This window comes from Cyphomyrmex costatus, unplaced genomic scaffold, assembly GCF_001594065.2.
Source record: "Cyphomyrmex costatus isolate MS0001 unplaced genomic scaffold, Ccosl1.0 scaffold441, whole genome shotgun sequence".
In the NCBI taxonomy this organism is placed as follows: domain Eukaryota; kingdom Metazoa; phylum Arthropoda; class Insecta; order Hymenoptera; family Formicidae; genus Cyphomyrmex; species Cyphomyrmex costatus.
In genome coordinates, this window is record NW_017278652.1 from 5843 (window position 1) to 24651 (window position 18809).

The 18809-nt window shown below is 32.2% G+C and overlaps 1 protein-coding gene across 1 annotated transcript; it reads right to left on the reverse strand.

The window, feature by feature from the left end:
- Window positions 1-1555: 1555 nt before the first annotated feature.
- Window positions 1556-16899, reverse strand: LOC108777508 (fatty acid synthase). The gene is made up of 20 exons (XM_018544420.1): window positions 16868-16899; window positions 15205-15400; window positions 14750-15003; window positions 12564-12786; window positions 11885-12303; window positions 10331-10624; window positions 10027-10231; window positions 9777-9937; window positions 9001-9318; window positions 8378-8877; window positions 7138-7439; window positions 6488-6907; window positions 5373-6391; window positions 4951-5195; window positions 4177-4876; window positions 3195-4026; window positions 2551-3029; window positions 2197-2448; window positions 1795-2049; window positions 1556-1711 (listed from the first exon to the last, which is right to left on the reverse strand). Exons 2-20 carry the CDS (start codon window positions 15374-15376, stop codon window positions 1604-1606), a joined length of 7158 nt encoding a protein of 2385 aa, XP_018399922.1. The 5' UTR covers window positions 15377-15400; window positions 16868-16899; the 3' UTR covers window positions 1556-1603.
- Window positions 16900-18809: the final 1910 nt, after the last annotated feature.

Consider the following 18809-nt stretch of genomic DNA (forward strand, 5'->3'; position numbering starts at 1 on the left):
ACATACAAAATATTATATTGTAGTGATGAATGTTTACCAAGAGCATATGCATTGCCTAAGGTCCATAAACCCAATTGCCCTTTTCGTATTATTAATTATCTTATCGATTGACAGCCCACTGTATAATCTGGCTAACTCTCTCTTTTTACATGAGTTGATCGTCGGAAGTGTTCCTAAGGCACAGAGCTTTATAAATAATAGTTATCAACTTGTGAATAATCTTAAAGATACTAGAATAGATATAGGTTTTGGATTGATTTCTTTGGATGTTACTTCTCTTTTTACCAACATTCCTATTGCGTTAGTGATTTCGGCTCTAGACAGAAGGTGGAATTACATATCGATCAATTGTGAGATACCAAAAAAAGAATTTCTTCATGCGGTAAAATGGTTTTGGATTCCACCTTCTTTACTTTTGATGGTCAATATTCTGCAAACAAAAATTTGGTACTCCTATGGGCTCACCATTATCACCAGTGATGGCCGATTTAGTCAAGATTTGAAGAGTTGGGTGTTGAGTAAATAGAAATTCATGATAATGTTTTACTGTAAATATTTTGATGATCTTCTCATTTGCCTTCCTTATTCTGAATTTGATAACTTTAAATCTATTTAATTCTTACCATTCAAGTTACCATGGAAAGGGGAGGGACATAATACATTTTTTGGACGTGTCCTTATTGATAGAAAAAAATTTTATTAAATTTAATTGGTATCAAAAACCTGCGTTTTCGGGAAGATATCTGAATTTTTTTTCCCAACATCCTATTTCTCAAAAGAAAGGCATTATATTGGGCTTGGTCGATAAAGTTTTTCATCTCTCACATCCACAATTTCAAAAAGAAAATTTAACTAAAATAATTAATCTATCTGAATGTGTATTGTGTAATATAACTTCTATTATCTTATATTGTACAGTTGTAGTTCCACATTACATTTTCACAAATTCTGTTCATGGGAATGACTTTGAAATAATTTAACACTAACCATGAAACTTATTATAAGAAGGACTATCCAACAATGAAGAAAAAGAGAAGATCATTTTCCATCGACGCACTAAAAAACTTGACACCTCTTGATTAATCTTATAAAACTGGTAACACTCACACAACTATTTTACAATACTCACAATAATGATACCTTCTTACGACGAAAAACATCGTTTAAAATGCAACCATCTCTTATTTTAGTTTTTTAGAAAAATTTTATATGTATTGTATAGTTTTTAAAAATTTGTACATTTCAACATTGAAAATGACCTAAGCGAGGTCGAAACGTCTGTTGTTGATAAATGTCACATTTTGATAAAAATGTTTTATATTTTAGTTCTTCGTTTAACTTTTGTTTGCGTTTTTGTTATTATATCATGTTTTAATAAATAATTTTACAACAACAATATCCATCACTTACCGTGTTGTCTCCTATATAGCCGAATTTAAATTTGTTATTGTGTGATTTTGATCTGATAGAATATTTTTTGCATTTATTGCAAATATCTATTTATCAAAATTTAAAAAAGCAGGATTTTTTATTAACATATTTAAAAAATTCGTCTATTTATCCCTTCAATATCATCAAATTACAAATTAATTACAATATTAAATTACAAAAATGGTAATTCTCCATTAATTGCAGCTATCACTTTTTCGTTCTTCAAAATCGTTACATGATTACCATCAATGTAATGTACTCTTACCGCATTTCGTGTTACCTTAAATAATTACATAATCATTAACAAAAAGTATTGTTAAAATTGATTTAAGTATTCAGATTTTTGTATATTTTATAAAATACCTTGTGCAAACAATAATCCTCTTCAATTGCTCGTATATTTATCGGGTCCGTACATTTTAGTAAAATTATGGGAGAATTAATAGGCGGCAACATTGAAGGATCATATTGCCGAATAGCGGATGAATATTTGTAAACCGTTGTACATAGTGTTTTTAAATTTGTAGATGAGACAGACGTGTTTAGAGTCAAGAATTGCTTAGCGAAAACGTTATATCTTTCATCCCAAGTATCACATTTCTTTAATTCCATTAAAATCTACAAAATTGTACATCTTTTTATATACATGACCATAAGATAGAACGAAAAAATTAATACCGAGCCACATTAAAAAAAATAAAAAAAATAATATGAATATATCATAAATTAATTTTTGGATAAATCCAAGAACGAAATTATATATACCTCGTTAGTATTTCCTGCTGAATAACTTTCCATAATATTAGTTAGAATAACAATCTGAATATCTGCATCGTCCAAATCTTCAAAAGGTGCGAATATTGATCGTACTTGTTCAGGAGCACCGTCGATAAGAACCAATCGTCCTTTAAAATTCATAGCTTCTAATCGTCTTGCTAATTCTACTGCGATGATAGATCCGAAGGAATATCCTACCATTACAAAATCTTTTTCACCTGTTAGTTTTGCACATATGTGCTGTAAAAGTATTGAAAGAAGTTTAATTACAGAAATTTACATTTTTTAAGCAAAAACAATTACCCCTGCCAAATTAAAATAAAATTATTAACGTTTGCGTACATTTGTGAGATGATTAATCGTTTCCAATATTATATTTGTAGTAGAATTGATGTTATTTGTATTATAATTCAATAACGATGTTGAAAATTTAACATATGGTGCTATACGATTAAATACGGTTCCACATCCGTCAATACCCGGAATAAGAAATACTTCAGTCATAGTATTCTTGTTCTTGGACGAAAAATCCAAACAAGTTTGAGAAATAAAATCTTCATTTTTTATAATGCCAACCAGAAATTTCACAACATCTAACTTCTCTACGTCGGATTCCTTTTCATCTTGTGCATCATCGGTACTGATGTTTACAACGGACATCTTAAAAAGTTTTGCGAAAGTGAGATTTCGTATCTCTTGCGCAGTAAGAAAAATATCAAATTCTCGTTCTAAAGTTTGGTTAATTTCAACGGTCATCATGGAATCCATTCCAAGTTCGGCCAGAGATGAATTCTGACTTACAACTTTCATGTCACTTATATCTGTAATGTAAAATGGAAAACTATTATAATATACTATACAATATGTATATATTATATTACGAGTGTTTACAATGTATTTTTTCGTAATTTGGTAAAAAACTATAATAAGTTTATATATATATATATATATATAGCAAAAGCATAGGTTTGCAAAGGAACATTTACCTAAAATATTAGCAATTGTTTCTACTAAATTTCCCAATCCATGACATCCTACTTTTTTTTCAGCTACAACCATGCTGCTCACAATCGGTCGACTTTGAAGTAAAAACTTATCCAACTCAATGAGACAGCAAGATATCTTTTGTTGTAGAGTGCCACTGATAATTAATTCCTTATCGTCTTCCTGCATGTCAGCGACAAGACCAACGTCACCTACAGCTCCCCACTGAATCGCCAATCCTGGTAATCCTTCTTCTGCTCTCTTTTCGCAAATTCTCTCCATGATGGAGTTGGCCATGCCATAATTAGTCTGCCCAGCGTTTCCTCTGCCACAGGAAACGGAAGAGAACACTACGAAATGACGTAGATTAAGGCAGATCTTTCTAGAAAGCTTATCCAGCATTTGCGTTGCTCGAGCCTTCGATTGGAAGGACTCTGTAAATGTTTTCGCGGTTTGGTCTTTGAAGAATCCATCCTTCAGTACCACACCAAGATTGAATATAGCATCTACCGAAGCTTCTTTTTCCGCAGTCCGTAAGAGATATTCGCAATCTATAAGGTCAGAAACATCGATATTCTTGATGATCAGAACGTTTATCCCATACGACTTCCATAATCGAATTTTCATGCGTTGGAAACCATTCTTTATTCCATTTCTTGAAACCAGAACAATGTTTCTGGCACCACGAAATATAAGCCAGTCGGTTAATTCTAAACCAAATCCGCCCAGACCTCCTAGAATAACGTAACTTCTGTCTCTGAGACAATAATAACGACGATGTGCAAGAATATGTTTATCTAAAGGTTCATCCTTTTCATGGATATTTATAATTATCTATAAAAACAATCATATTTCAAAAATGAATGCTATACATGAATAGGATTATTTATAAAGTTATTTACGAATGGATCTTTCTGCTATTATTACAGATATTAAGAATCTTTTTGATATTATTAAAGATATTCATTGTCAGTACAAACATACCTTTCCTGTATGTTTTCCGCTTGCCATATACCTAAAAGCTTCTTCAATATCAGTTTTAGGAAAAATTTTTGCTTGAATTGGTTTAATTGTCCTATTTTCTAAACCTTCTTTTATCAATGTGAACAATAAAGGCTTCAACTTGTAAGCACTATTTTTTTTCATCACATTTTCCAGTATAATCCCATGAAAACTGATACCTTTCTGAAATGCAGACATGCCTAGGGAATTATTAGAAACAATATCGAATTTGCCAATTTCTAAGAATCGACCGTTTTGAGCTAGACACCGAACAGAGGCGATCAACTTTTCTTCCGCTAATGAATTTAGCACGATATCGACGCCGCGACCTTTCGTTTGTCGCATAATCATATGTTCAAAACTTGTATCTCGAGAATTTCCAATATGTTCATCCGGAATGATCGGAAACATTTTCTTAATGAAGTCCCGTTTGTCAGTTGTACCAACGGTAGTAAACACGTCACATCCCTCTTTAAGAGCGACATGAATAGCTGCTTGTCCAATACCTCCAGTACCAGAATGTATAAGTACTTTATCACCTTTTTTCATTTTTCCATGGTAGTATAAGGCGAAATAAATTGTGGTGTAAACGCATGGAACCGTTGCTGCCTCTTCAAATGTCCACTCATTGGGTATTTTCCAAACAAGATATTCATCCTTTTCAACAACGTTTGCTATGCAACTAGAAGAAATAATTTTTATATACTGTCCACTCTATAACATAACAGCATATTAATTTCTCGTAGCACTACTTACTCAGTATCACGAATTCCCATTACACGTTGTTCATAAACATCAATACCCACGTACTCCAATCCAAGAGGAAGATACTGAAATAAACGTCCATGTGAAATAGTCCCTCGCGTTGTTAATTTACCAGTGGCAAGCATTACATCTTTAAAATTCAGGGATGAGTAAACCACGTGCACTAAATCTTCACAACGAGACAGGCCTGATATATTATTCTCTATCCAACAAAACGTATTTAAATCACCACGAACCTACGAAGAAACAAAATTTGTATTGTAACATAATGGATAAAAAAAAGAACTTTGGGGACAATAATCAATTGTTCGACAAATAGAATCATGCATTTAAAAGCTAAATATCATAGTAATACCTCTCTAATATTATTGTATAATTCTATTCGATATGTGTTAATTAAAATTTGTATTTACCATTTGGCAGACATGAGCTGTTCGTACAGGTTGCGCTTCCATTGGTGGCAATTCTATGTGTCTGTACGATCCCCAAGTTTTATTCGATCGTAGGACATTAATGGTCATGTCTTTCTGTAGTTGCTCTAAATAAAAGGGATCTTGAAGGGAAAATTTAGGAGCTTCTTCATCTTGAACAAGCACACTCCTAACAAGTTCTCCACCCGGCTCTTTTCTCAAGCAGTTAACAAAACCCAATAAACCGCACTCGAAGTTTTTCTCTCCAACAATTATAATTCTACTGGTTCTATTAAGTTTGTTCTCGTCGCTCACAAGTGGCTTTAGATTCTCCAGCCAACTGAAATTATCGTTACTTATATAAACAACTATTCTTTCTTTTATAAATACTTTTTTTTTCAAAAGCAAAATTAGTTCTGTATCGGTGCGTTTTTCGAGAATAATGTTTAATCCGTATTGTTGCAAATATTTTTTATAATCAGTTATTTCGCATTTCTCACGAGTTAACACATAACCACTCTCTTTCAAAAATGGCAACAGTCTCTCTAACGATTCGCGTTGTTTGGTCATAAGGTTGAATCCAGCAACAATTAAAACTTTTTCAACCAAAGCTGGATTAGTAACATCATTTATTGTGAAATTTTGCGGTAAGTCTTCTTGCTCGAAACGATTTGATGACGTTAATAGAGCGATATTCGCTTGTATAAGTGGCATGTCATCAAATGCCTGGAGAAGCAACGAAGATGAAAGACAATCTAACTCAACATCGTCGACATCTTCCACTAGCTCAGCGACTTGCACTTTGATAATTTGATGATCTTCCAGCACGAGTTGAGCTGATATCCGAATTGCTTCGTTCAAAGAAATCTTAGCTCGATCACAATGAGCTATAAATGTATTTTCCTCGATGATAGCATCTTGCGCTAATTTCCGACGATTGATTTGGGTAGCTTGAAGTCCTCGAATCTCTACGCCACCAGCTTTTATTGTATCTATCTCTTTGTATATTCGTACCCGTAATACTGTAATAAATAATTAAAATGATACGTTCATATTATGAAGATATTGTATATTACGAATTAAATAATGAAGAACTTTTAGTAATAAAATTTAATTACGCTTATCCATGTCTGTTGTAACTTCTGCACTCTCAATGTTGCCTCGCAGCTTCGAAGCATGAAGTATTGGATTTATCACTAACTTCTGAATACTCGTAGGAACACATAAATCTCTGGTGTCATATCCAATAATTACCATCTGTAACATAGTATCCATAAATGTTTCCCAATTATTTTTCCAAGCGATATGTCCTTGATTTCCAGAAACCGAGGCACTTTTTAGTCCACGGAATAAGCCTTTGTACTGATATCCTCGCAATTTCAACTCCTTATATATATCTCTTAATGTCATGACTTCATCTTCATCACTATCCTCCGGTAATAGGTCTATCGGAATCATTTCCTGTTCTGGATTCAATGTTTCGTACACTGTACCCGTGACAACAACGCTCTCTCCTTCAGTTATTTCAAATTTTCCATCTGTAATAATTTATATTTTTACTACTCTGCTTTTGTGTTATTGTACTACATTTACCGTTATCAATACTCGCTAATCCATCGGATCCCGGCATTTTTTGTTTGCATTGAAAAATATTGTATTATGGTATATGATTAAACAATAATTTAAGATACGACGAACCTGCGAGTTTTCTTATGAAAGTTTCAGAGGAAATCCCGATTAAAATAATAATCACTCATCTCGTAAATACCTGTCTGTATTGAAATATATAGTTCTACAGCATCATTTTTTGACAAATAGGTAGCACGAATAAATTTTACATCACGGAAAACTATAGGTATTGTTGTATACATTAACCCTTTCATCATGCCAATAGTTTTCCAAACGAGTCCCAAATAACCTGTCGCGGGTAGCAAATTTCTTCCATCGATTACATGACCGCTCATATATTCATAGTCTTCGTCCTCGAGCGAAATTTTGACGTAACTTCCTTTGGATTCTATGAACTCTTGTCCTTGACTCGGTACAAGCCAATTTTCGGAATGATTCCATCTAAATAATTACAATTCTTCTTATATGTCAACAATCTTTTACGTTCGCATGCACATTATTGTTGTTACATGTAAAATAAATCTAATTATTATTTGTTAGTATACAGTTATATAATAGTTTTATGATTACAATTAATTATACGTACATATATATATTATATATACAAGATGTCCTATTTTAAATGATCCAGCCCGATATCTCGATAACTAAATCCAGTAGAAAAAAATATTTCAGGCAAAAGTTGATTAGCACGAAGGGGGATATAAGATGGTGCCATTGATTTGACCTTGGATAGTCGTCTGAAGGTCGCGTGAAAGTCACCTTTAATTTTTTAAATCGAACCTCCTATTTTTCATTACATACTCTTATAGCTCGTCTAGAGAGTTTTCCAAAGCACTATAATTAAGTTACTTTTTGTTAAGTACTTATTAAAACTTATTAATTACATATCACTGATTTTGAATAGTCAAAATGTAGAAATGGTTATTCAAATGACAATCTACTGTGTTACAAATTTCAAGTCTTATAATTTAACAAGTACTTAACGAAAAGTAACTTAGTTATAGAGATTAGGAAAGCTATTGAGATATATATAAAGAAATGTAAAGAGAAATAGGGGGTTCTATTAAAAAATTTGGAGGTGTCCTTTACGTGGAAGACTATCAGAAGACTTCAGAAGACTATCCAAAGTCAAATCAATAGCACATCTTATATCCTCCTACGAGCAAAACAACTTTTGTCTAAAACATTTTTGTCTACTCGGGTTAGTTTTCGAGATATTGGGCTGGATCATTAAAATGGGAGATTCTGTATATATAACGTATATAAACATGTTAATATGTAAATAACCTATATATATTATTTATATATTAATATTTTTCTAATACATATATACACGTCATCTAACAATAAGTTACGATTATAATCATAATATTTACCTGATTGACGGGGAAATCATAGGAGTTCCTCGGCTAACTGGAAATTGCACCGGTGGGTATAATTTGGCAATTTGCGGTTGTAAACCACAATTATAAAGCTTTCCTACTCCTTGTAAAAGAAAATCAATATTTTCTTCGGAGCGTCGAGTTAACACAAGATTTTTCACATTTGGATGTAAGGATCCACTCAAAACGTGCTGCAGAACATCGTCTGGTGTGATTTCGATAACTACAGCGTTACTTGGAATGAGATCCGTTGTTTGTTGAAACAGAACTGTGTTTAATATACTTCGTGTATGATAGACCGCCGATGATAACTTTGATGATGAAGTAAACCATTCTTTACGAGGTATAGATGTACTGATCCACTTTGAACTTCGTCTTTTTGGGTGTGATATTATTTTATGCAAACTGAGCAAAAGCTGTCTTTCCGCGGATGCGATGTACGAACTGTGAAAGGGTATGTTGCAGTTGATCTCCTTTACGTAAATATTGTTGACCTGATTACAGAAAAGTGCAACACATGCAGCTGCAGCGAATTGTGACACGATTTAATCTTTCTGTGTTTTGAAAACTGAAATATTTTTTATGCACTAACTTCTACGAGTCATTTCTAATTCTACCTGTAATTCTTTCATGAATCCTTCTATGGATTCTTTTGGTCCACACACGACGCAGCTGTTCTCGCTATTGTGGCACACTATTTCAATATCCGCGGGACATTTATTTTTGAGATATTTGTAGTCGATGTTGACAATCGCCATCGAGCTTTGAATTATTGTTTCTTCGGCACATGCCAAACCAATAAAGTATGCTGATAAAATAGTTTGTTCAATGGTGAGGCATTTATCTGCGTATGCACAAACAAGTTCACCGGCAGAATGACCAATCATGTAATCGGGAGTAATTCCTAAGCATGTTAGAAAATCTACTAAACCAATCTATAAATATATACAAATAATTTTATAGCTGAAAACGATATTTAAAGTAGTTATTAATATAATCATAAAATATAATGTAAATCTAGTAAAATTCTAGTTCTAATGTAGTATAATGAATTTAAGAAATGTATTTTCATCTTACTAATGTTTTGTTTACAGTAAACGTAAAGTGTATTATTGATACCCATATATATAATTATATTAGGTGTACAAATTAGTTCGATTCGTTTTTTGTGTTCGAAAATGCATTTATTTCAAGACAAAATGAATGAACAGATTAATTAAAGTATTGTCCATCGCTGGCTACTACTTTTTCCCATCTCTCAGGCAATTTTCGAATCCCATCTCGAAAAAATGACTAGTCTTTGAAGTCATCTTTTGGAAAACGGACCGAACTAATTTGTACTCCCAATATATATATAATTATAGATTTTACGTTATAATAATAGATTGTTTACCTGAATAGCGACGATTCCAAGAAAAGGGTTTATCGCGTTTTTGCATATGTTTTCTTCCTTTTTTGTCAAAATGTCTATAACACTTATACCGTACGGTTTTAAAACATTGTCGCATTTTTTTATCGCTTTTGCGAAGATGTGAAACTTTAATAAGTTTTGACCTGATGTAGGATTTTAGTTTAAAAAGTGTATCATTTTGCTATTTAAGTGGCACAAATTATTAATTAAATATTAAATATTAAATATGTACCCATTCCTGGCCATTGAGAACCTAAGGCTGAAAATATAAACCAAACTGGTCTTTTCGATCGCCTGCAATTTTGTATTTCCTTTATTGAATTTTCTTGGAAAGTACTCAATATAATGTACCCTCTCCATGGATGGCCATTTATGTTATCTGCATAGATATCGTGTAGTAAACGGATATATTCTACATCTATTGGCTGATTAGCAATCTGTAATTAATTTTTTAAAAATAAAACTAGATGTAGTGCATATGTCTTTAATTGTTCAAAATAATAATATGTAAATGTTTTTGAAAAATCTATACCAACGTCGTTTAAAAATAGTTTCACTGATTCTTCAGTACGTCCAGATAATACGACAAGTCTAGGTAAGTCATCGTTTGATGCTCCATTATTAATTTTCTGTTTAGGATTCCATCTTAATAACATATGAGCGTTGGATCCTCCAAAACCAAAATTATTGATTGCTATGTAACCATTTTGAAGTGGCATTGGTTCTTGGACCACACGAACACTGCCGTCAATCAAAGCGTCTATATCTTTCCTTGGTGATGTATAATTGATGTTTGGTGGGACAAATCCAGTTTCGAATGCTATTATTACCTTCAATAATTATAATAACAGTTTTAAGTTATGAATTTGAATTAATTTAATAAGTATTAATTTATCTAAATGTGAGGTGTAATGCCATTTGAGTCTGCACAAGATGTTGGTGTGTGATAATATAAATCCTTTATTGAAAATGAAAGTGATACGTTTCGATCCTCATTCGGATCCTTATCAATATGTATATCTAATTAATATCATAGTGCTTCCTGGAACATTGATATGTTAGATGTGAAGCAAAGAAACAGGAAAACAAGTTATCTGTTATCATGTCAAGATTATGCGATGATTAGTATTAATTTAATCAGTAAAATGTACATTTACCAATCATATATCATATATGTATATGGGCAGTCATTGACCTTTTATAAGTAGATATGTTGAAAAATAATTCAAATTTTTGTATAGAAACAGTAAAGAAAAGAATTACTTAGATTCTTCAAAATTGCTGTTTCAGTGCATGAAAACCTTCGTATTGTAAATAAATTTTTTTTTATATTGAATTTTAAAAAATAAAATATATATATATGCTTTAAATAACAAGAATATAACGGCTAATGAGAGATATTCGCTGTTATTAGTGCGATCATATATAAGATATGTTAAAGAGTGAATTTTATATACTATACGTAAGTATAGTTCCCCCCAATAGCGCGCCGAACATCCGTCGGACTTAAGCATGCTAAGAGGTGAATATCCGCGGCGATCGTGCCACCTTCACGCGGTACACCTTAGATAACGCACCGGCGATACTTAAACTTTGAAGGTTCATAACTCAAGAAGATCTAAAGCAAAAAGGGTTTGTAATCAGTGTTTTGGAAACGTCTTGACACCAGCTTTAAGAATATATAATAGAAAATAGGTATTTCCATTTAAGATTTCAAAGTTGACCTTCACGGAGTCCTTCAAGGTCACATGAAAGTCATTTCAATACATCCGTATAATAGATCACTTGATATACTAAAACTTTTGTATTAAACATTTTTTTCCATAATCATTATTTTCCAAGATATTTGACCGTTGCCGAACTTTTTGCCAGCACTTGAAATTGATTAAATGAGAAGTGTGTCAGTTAACTATATCTTTAATTTGCAAATTAGTGCAATACTTTTCAACTCAATTTAATCAATTCTACTAATGTATGAGCCTGTCAATAATTATCAGATACCTTGTATATATTCGTAATTCAACATATAAAATAAAATAAGAGTTAATTTTATAATAATACGTAAAATCTAAACTATTTATTTTACACACCTTAGCGATCTGATTAAAACCACTCGCTGGTTCAGTATGTCCAAGATTGGATTTTACAGATCCGATCATTAATGGACTCTTTCTATTTTTACACATAACATTATAGATAGCGTCAATTTCTGGAGGATCGCCAGCTATGGTAGCGGTACCATGTGTTTCGACATAATCTAAAGAAGATGTTGGTATTTTGCATTCTTCGTAAAATTCCTTTAATAATGTATATTGCATTTGTGATGAAGGATATGTTATTCCTTCTTGTTTGTAGCCATCACAGTTTAATTTAATGTACGGACACATGGCATAAATCCTTTTAGCATTTTTCGCTTTTTGAAGGTACACTACTGCCACTGTTTCACTACGCGCATAACCGTTAGCAGCGATATCAAGTGGTCTGCAATAACCGTCATGTGACAAGACACCTGCGAAAGATACAAAATATGCATTTTTAGTATGCACAATAAGTAAATTTAGATTTATTTAAAAATTATCAATTTCATCCATGATAATGTAATATTCCATTTTAACAATTATTTGTTAGAAACATTTCATCAAAATTACATAACTCGTGTAGTTTATTTGTTTTTTATGGATATAGGAACTGAATTTCCTGCACATCGTATTATTTAGATTAAAAAGTTTTAGTAAAAATATAAAAATTAATATTTCATAACAAATATACCAAGCCGCGCGAATTGCAGATTTACAAGGGGATTAAAACATAATTGTGCAGTTCCAACTATGGCGTCTTCGCATTTGCCTGCCATGATGCAATCATAAGCAACGCCCATAGCATAAAGAGTAGAACTACATGCTGCATCAACAGTATAAGATGGTCCTTTCAGATCCAAGCAGTACGAAATTAAATTTGCTGTTGCAGATTTACTACATCCAATGATATTTAACTAAAAAGAAATTTGCCGTTGCAATTACACATATCTGAACAATTTAATCTAAGTTTACTATTTTTATGTATGACATATATTGTACACACACACACACACACACACACACACACACACACACACACACATTCATTATATGTATGCATAACACACATTTGCCTAGGTGCGTGGTTGGGTGAATGCGTGCGCGCGCACGCGCGTGTGTGTGTGTGTACATGGTGTGTTACGTCCAGACGATTCTCACGATTCTTTCTTTCGGAAAGATCTACAAGTGTCGGGATAGCGAGACCATAAATAAATAACCGACAGTCCGGCTGTCTCTTTACCAAAAATCTAAGTAAAAGTACTCGCTATCTCGCCATAAATGTCATTCTAAGACAACTCATTTACGAGCGCACGTGCACGAATCGTGAGAACGCGAATCTTCTTTCCGAAGTCTCGGCTAGAAAAAGTAATAAATATACACTCTACTGTCATCGAAACACAGAAAAGCCATAAACATATTCACTCTACTGTCAACGAAAAATGCAAGACTGGCACCAGAGCGCTTTTCTAACGATCAAATCGCGGATGATTCTCACGAGTTGTGCTCGTAAAAAATAAAATCTGTCATACGGCGGCCTCGCGACAAAGGGTGCACGTGCATTTACTCGATGCAGCCTCTCGCGTAAATTAAGTAAGTAAGACCATAAATTTTAAGATAACGGTGACATCGGTCAAACTCCTTCCCACCCCCAAGACGCATCCTAACTCCCAACCAATCCCAGGGTGAGAAACTTAGTCTTTTGTTTAACTAACAAATTCCTCCTCCAATCAGAGCCCGACAAATCATGGAGAATCTCTATATAAAACCCGATTTTTGGCCGTTCATCATCGGGATTGTCATAGCCAATCTTCCGAGACGTAAGTCCGAGTAGGTTGGCCGAGACAATTCCCGAAGTCGCTTGAGGCAATTTTTGGAGTCAAAGTCAATCAGACGTAAAAATCCGAGTCGATTGACTGAGACAATTCCAACGTAGTTGATCAATCGAGCCTTAGTAGTCAGTGCGGCATATTGAGTTTAGTGCTCAAGCTTAGTGCCCAGTGCGGACTAATAGAGTCCAAGTGCTGAGTCCAATATACTTGCGGACATTTGGAGGTCCACCTGTCCCCTCGAGGACGACTTCAAGGTTTGGGTTACCAAGGCCTACATTACCAAAGGGACTTAGCCGCTAGCAAACACTACGCGAGCAGTAAGTTACCTCTTTTCTCATCTTTCTTGTCCCTGTGTCGCACCTGTTATTTAATCAGTCGCCAAATAAAAGGGAAATTTTTCTTTTTTTTTATTATCATCAGTGGAACGTATCACCACAGACGAGGAAGCCCCTCATTGTTCCACATTGTTACACACATAAATATTAAAGATAAGAATATACATTCAATGTATTGCGAATTTTGAATTAACTGTACTTATATATTTTTTTTAAACTATTTGGCTCTTTACTCTTATTTTTAATAAATTTGTTTATTAAGAATATTTATCCCAAAATAAATATAAGAACCTGCAATTCAAGCTATTATAACCTTATATTAAAATAATAAATAAGCATGTCATAAGTTATTTTATATTAAAGTATCCAACTTAATTTAAACCTTTCCTCGCATTCTCAACCGTTTTCCCCGAGATCGCACTCGGTCCATATCCCAGGCTATAAGGATTGAGTTCTTGGCCTAAATTTAAAGGACGCACGGGCACGGCTCGGAATAAGTGTTATAGTGGGCCGTATGGCACACTGACCTAATTCTGTGCCCTCTTTAAGTGCGTCCGACTGTCTCTCGTGACGGTCCGCAGGGTGGACACTATCGGGAGACAGAGCGGCGTCAGTTACGTTCTTCCGAAGCCTCCTCCTTACCCCGAATACTTCCCTCGAAATAAAGAATCCTGAGGCTTGGACGTAACAGTTGTGTGAGAGATCTTTCTTACCTGAGTATCTTTAAATAATTTTTCTTGTGATTCAATGATAGATGATCCTACAATTACTGCAGTATTTTTTCCTTGTAATTGCTTTGGATTGATCCCCGCATCGATAATTGCTTCATAAGTATGTTCCAGTAATAGTCTTACTTCGGGTGCAAATGAATGTGCTTTTTCAAAAGATAATTCAAAAAATTCCGCGTCAAATTTTTCTACATTATTTACAATTCCCATACGTTTTGAGAATTCTGCATGCTCCACAGCTAAACATATTCAGGTAAGAATGTTATGTTCAATGTTCATTTCTTAATATAAAATTTCAATTTGATGTACATTTTATTGACAAATAAAAATATGTAATTACATTTAATATACATATTATAGAAGGGATAGCATATTCAATCTGAATCAGTCAGGTGTAAATGTAAAAGTATAATATATTAACACAAATATAAATTAATCACCTATTTTCCATCGGTTATGGTCTGCTCTTACAAGATCAGTTTTATTGAATAAATTTTCTCGTAATTGATTCATATCGTCTGAACGAGGAAATCTGCCAGCGATGCCTGAAATAACGATATCTTCACTGGAATCGATACCGTTCCACATTTTAAATGTTCCTTTGCCATTCATGATTTTTTTATTTTCTCGGATAATCTATAAGAAAAGTGTATATTTTGTGCAAGGTTGAGTAAATTAAGTTTTTCTCTTAATTAAGTTAAATTAATATGACCTATAAATATAACTTATTTACTTTAAAAGTATCATTAATAGAAAACTAACTTACAAGGGAAACCCCCGAAATGATACCCTTGGATTTTGATGTCAATTTTTTTATAGTAACTCTAACAGGTCAAAAAATAAATTCTATATTCGGCGATTTTTCCAGATAAGTCTTAATTTTCGAGTTTTTAAATTTTTAAAATCGGCGCTTACAACTCTCTCTCTGACTTATACAATAGATGTCCTTGTTTTTACTTGTCGGTTAAACAAATACACATATTGTATAGGTCGCGGACTAATAGTAAGCGCACTGTGTAAATGTAGCCGAGTTTACGAGAGTCGATTATTTGCGAGCTCCCGAGATTATCAGCTTTTCATATTTTGTTCTGTAGATATCGCATGCTTCAGCTTCTTTACTGTATTATCTGTGTGATTGAATCACCACGAATGATTTCCAACGCGAGTACCTAACCATCTGTGTCAATCGTACTGCTTGCGAAGCATATCAGTGTTACGGCTCATCTAAGCCGATCAAAGCGCAGCTAATTTTCAAAATATAAAAATCGAAAACTAAAGCCTACTCGAAAAAATCACCGAACACGGAATTTATTTTCTGGTCTGTAGAGTCACAAAAAAAAATTGACATTGAAATTCAAGGATATCATCTCAGGGGTTCCTCTTGTTAGTTAAATTTACATCAATATTATGTTATTTGACATTAAATTATATTAAAATGCTACTTTTTAAAATTAGAATATTTCAAATAAAAAAGCTATATCATCAACAGAATTTATAAATAATGTTTAATACATTATTTGTAAAACTAGTTTGTTTGAAATTCTAAAGAAATAATGACTTTTGCTCTATTTTTTATACATAAATATATTTTTTCTTTATTTATTTATAACTGATAATATTAAAAGAATTAAACGGAAAAAAATACACTATTTAAATAAATATAGCGATTATTAGATTAATATTTATAATTATTATTAAAAAGCGTCTGTATTGTTCGTTACTTAAATAAAATTTTAATTAAAGAAAAATGTTTTATGTATGTTTCTTTTTTTTAGAAGCTCGAAAAAACTGCAAGTAGCTATGCACTGGCAAGACATCACGCTCCTTACAATCATTAAACTTTTTCTAATTATTTAAAATTTAATTAAAAAATTTTTCAAATTCAATTTTCACGTTCAAAAATAAAAAAGTTTTGATTTTGAAGGAATCAATAAGTTAAAATTTATGTTTTTTTTTTAATGTAACTAGTCGAATTTAAAATTTAACTTATTTAAAGTTGATTAAGTTATATTAAAAGTTATTAACTTTTTATGTGTATTACTTAATTTTTAACTTATTGTTTAGTGTCTATTTAACATTGATTTTATGTACTTATTGTTTTACTTTGTTTTATTCGTGCTGTTGGTTATATCTGGTTTTGATATCACTGGTATTTCAATTGCAGATGAAATATAACTGAGCTTTTTAATGTCAAACTCTCGTTATATAAACGTCAACTCTAACGCTTATTATCATCTCATCTACATTACTGACTAAATGTCTAAGGCCATTAATTAATTAAAAATAAGAAAAACTTATCAATTATATGATATATAATGTCTATCTATTTATAATTATATTTAAAATGATACTGATATGATCAAAAAAATTATATCTACATTATTACAAGTTAGAGTTAATATTGATTAATACTTTAAATTGGCTTTACACACACGGAATTGAAAATTCTTTTAAACAAATTTAAAGTATAACACATCACTCAATAAGTCCCGGACCTGACATAATAGACGGCGCACTAATAACAAATCTATATGATTTTTAGAAAGTACTAAACCTTCAAACATACGTGTCAAAATTTTAGCTCAATCGGACCTTTACTTTACAAGTTACAGTGGTTTAAATGACGCTACTTTTGCATTTTTCAAAACAATGGAAAAATCTGAATATCGTGTGTTGATAAAGCAGGGAGCAGACGGAGCAGTGTCCGAATAACACTTATCAAGCCATTGCTTTGCTTGAACGGTATTTTTTCCCATCAGGAAGCAATGCTTTATCAACACACGAAATTCAGATTTTTCCATTGTTGTACCTTTATCACTTATTATTACTCGTGGAAAGAAGATAAAATAAATAAAGCTTACAGTGCGTAAGCGTTCAAATCGAATGTGGCTTTAGTTATTTATATATGTATATGTACAACATATGTTGTTATGAGCAATATTAGTCTTATAAAAAATTTAAAAATGTGAAACACATTTTTTAATTAATTATTTTATTTGTCTAACATCTTGATGACGCTTTATAGAAAAATTTATTATTTGTATTTTTGAGTAAATACATAGTAATAAAAGCACTTTCACAAACAAGGATTTCAATTATTCATATATTGTATGTAAAATAGGAGCTGTCTGAGTAGAATAACAAGTCATGTTAATGTTAAAATGACATTAAAACAAATCATGACTGATCGATAGTACTTACTAGAATTAATCATCATTGTGGAGCTGTTCGATGCTATTTTGATGTTGTAATGACTTTTTATTCAGCTTAGACAATGTTAATGATATGTATCAGTGATGCGCAACCATTCGTAATAATGTTTTGGCTATACAATATTAGTTAAAAATGTCAGTCAAATAATCAACCAATATAAGCTATGCATATCATTCAATATTATTTAAAAAATTTTGATAATATTAACCTGTGCAGAAATCAACTGTAAAAACGAAACAATTAATAATTTAGCTTATAATGATTTTATACAACAATATCATATTTTTTTGCATTTTTTGTATAAGTGGATTGACATAAACCTTTGCACTAATATTTATTATTGTTTTATCAATGTATGTATAAAATTTAATTTAATTTTTAATCTTACTTCTTCATTAAAGAGTGATGGCAAATTTCGTTTATTTTTTGGACAAATTTCAAACTTTTTTTTATAACAAATAGTACTATTAGATGAAACATTAATCCCAGTAAAATTTCAAGATGTGTATAGGCACGGTTCCAGGGATACAAGGGGGTGAAAGTGATAATTTCTAGTCAGGGTGTATTGCATAAGGAATAATGTGTGGCTGAAGTTTATTTTGGTAATTTTGAGGGTATATTCTGTCGAATGAATCATCTACGATTTATTGTTCAAAGAACAATCTACTATTCACCGCTATTTCATTTATGAAGGGGCGTGCTTTATAAAGCACCCTGAAAATACATTCCCTATTAATCACTTGAAATAATCGTTATTCTTATTTGCGCGGATCAAACTCGTCGGAATTGCGAGTTGGAAATAAGAATAGGTTCGCTTCGGGGGGGGGGGGGG

What these genes read in the sequence shown, in the direction of transcription:
- LOC108777508 (XM_018544420.1), bottom strand. Translation starts at nt 15,376, where the DNA reads ATGAATGGCAAAGGAACATTTAAAATGTGGAACGGTATCGATTCCAGT. An exon ending in AACAATTGCTAATATTTTAG is followed by an intron (nt 3,030 to 3,194) that starts GTAAATGTTCCT and finishes TTTACATTACAG; the next exon opens with ATATAAGTGACATGAAAGTT. An exon ending in CGATTAATCATCTCACAAAT is followed by an intron (nt 2,449 to 2,550) that starts GTACGCAAACGT and finishes ATACTTTTACAG; the next exon opens with CACATATGTGCAAAACTAAC.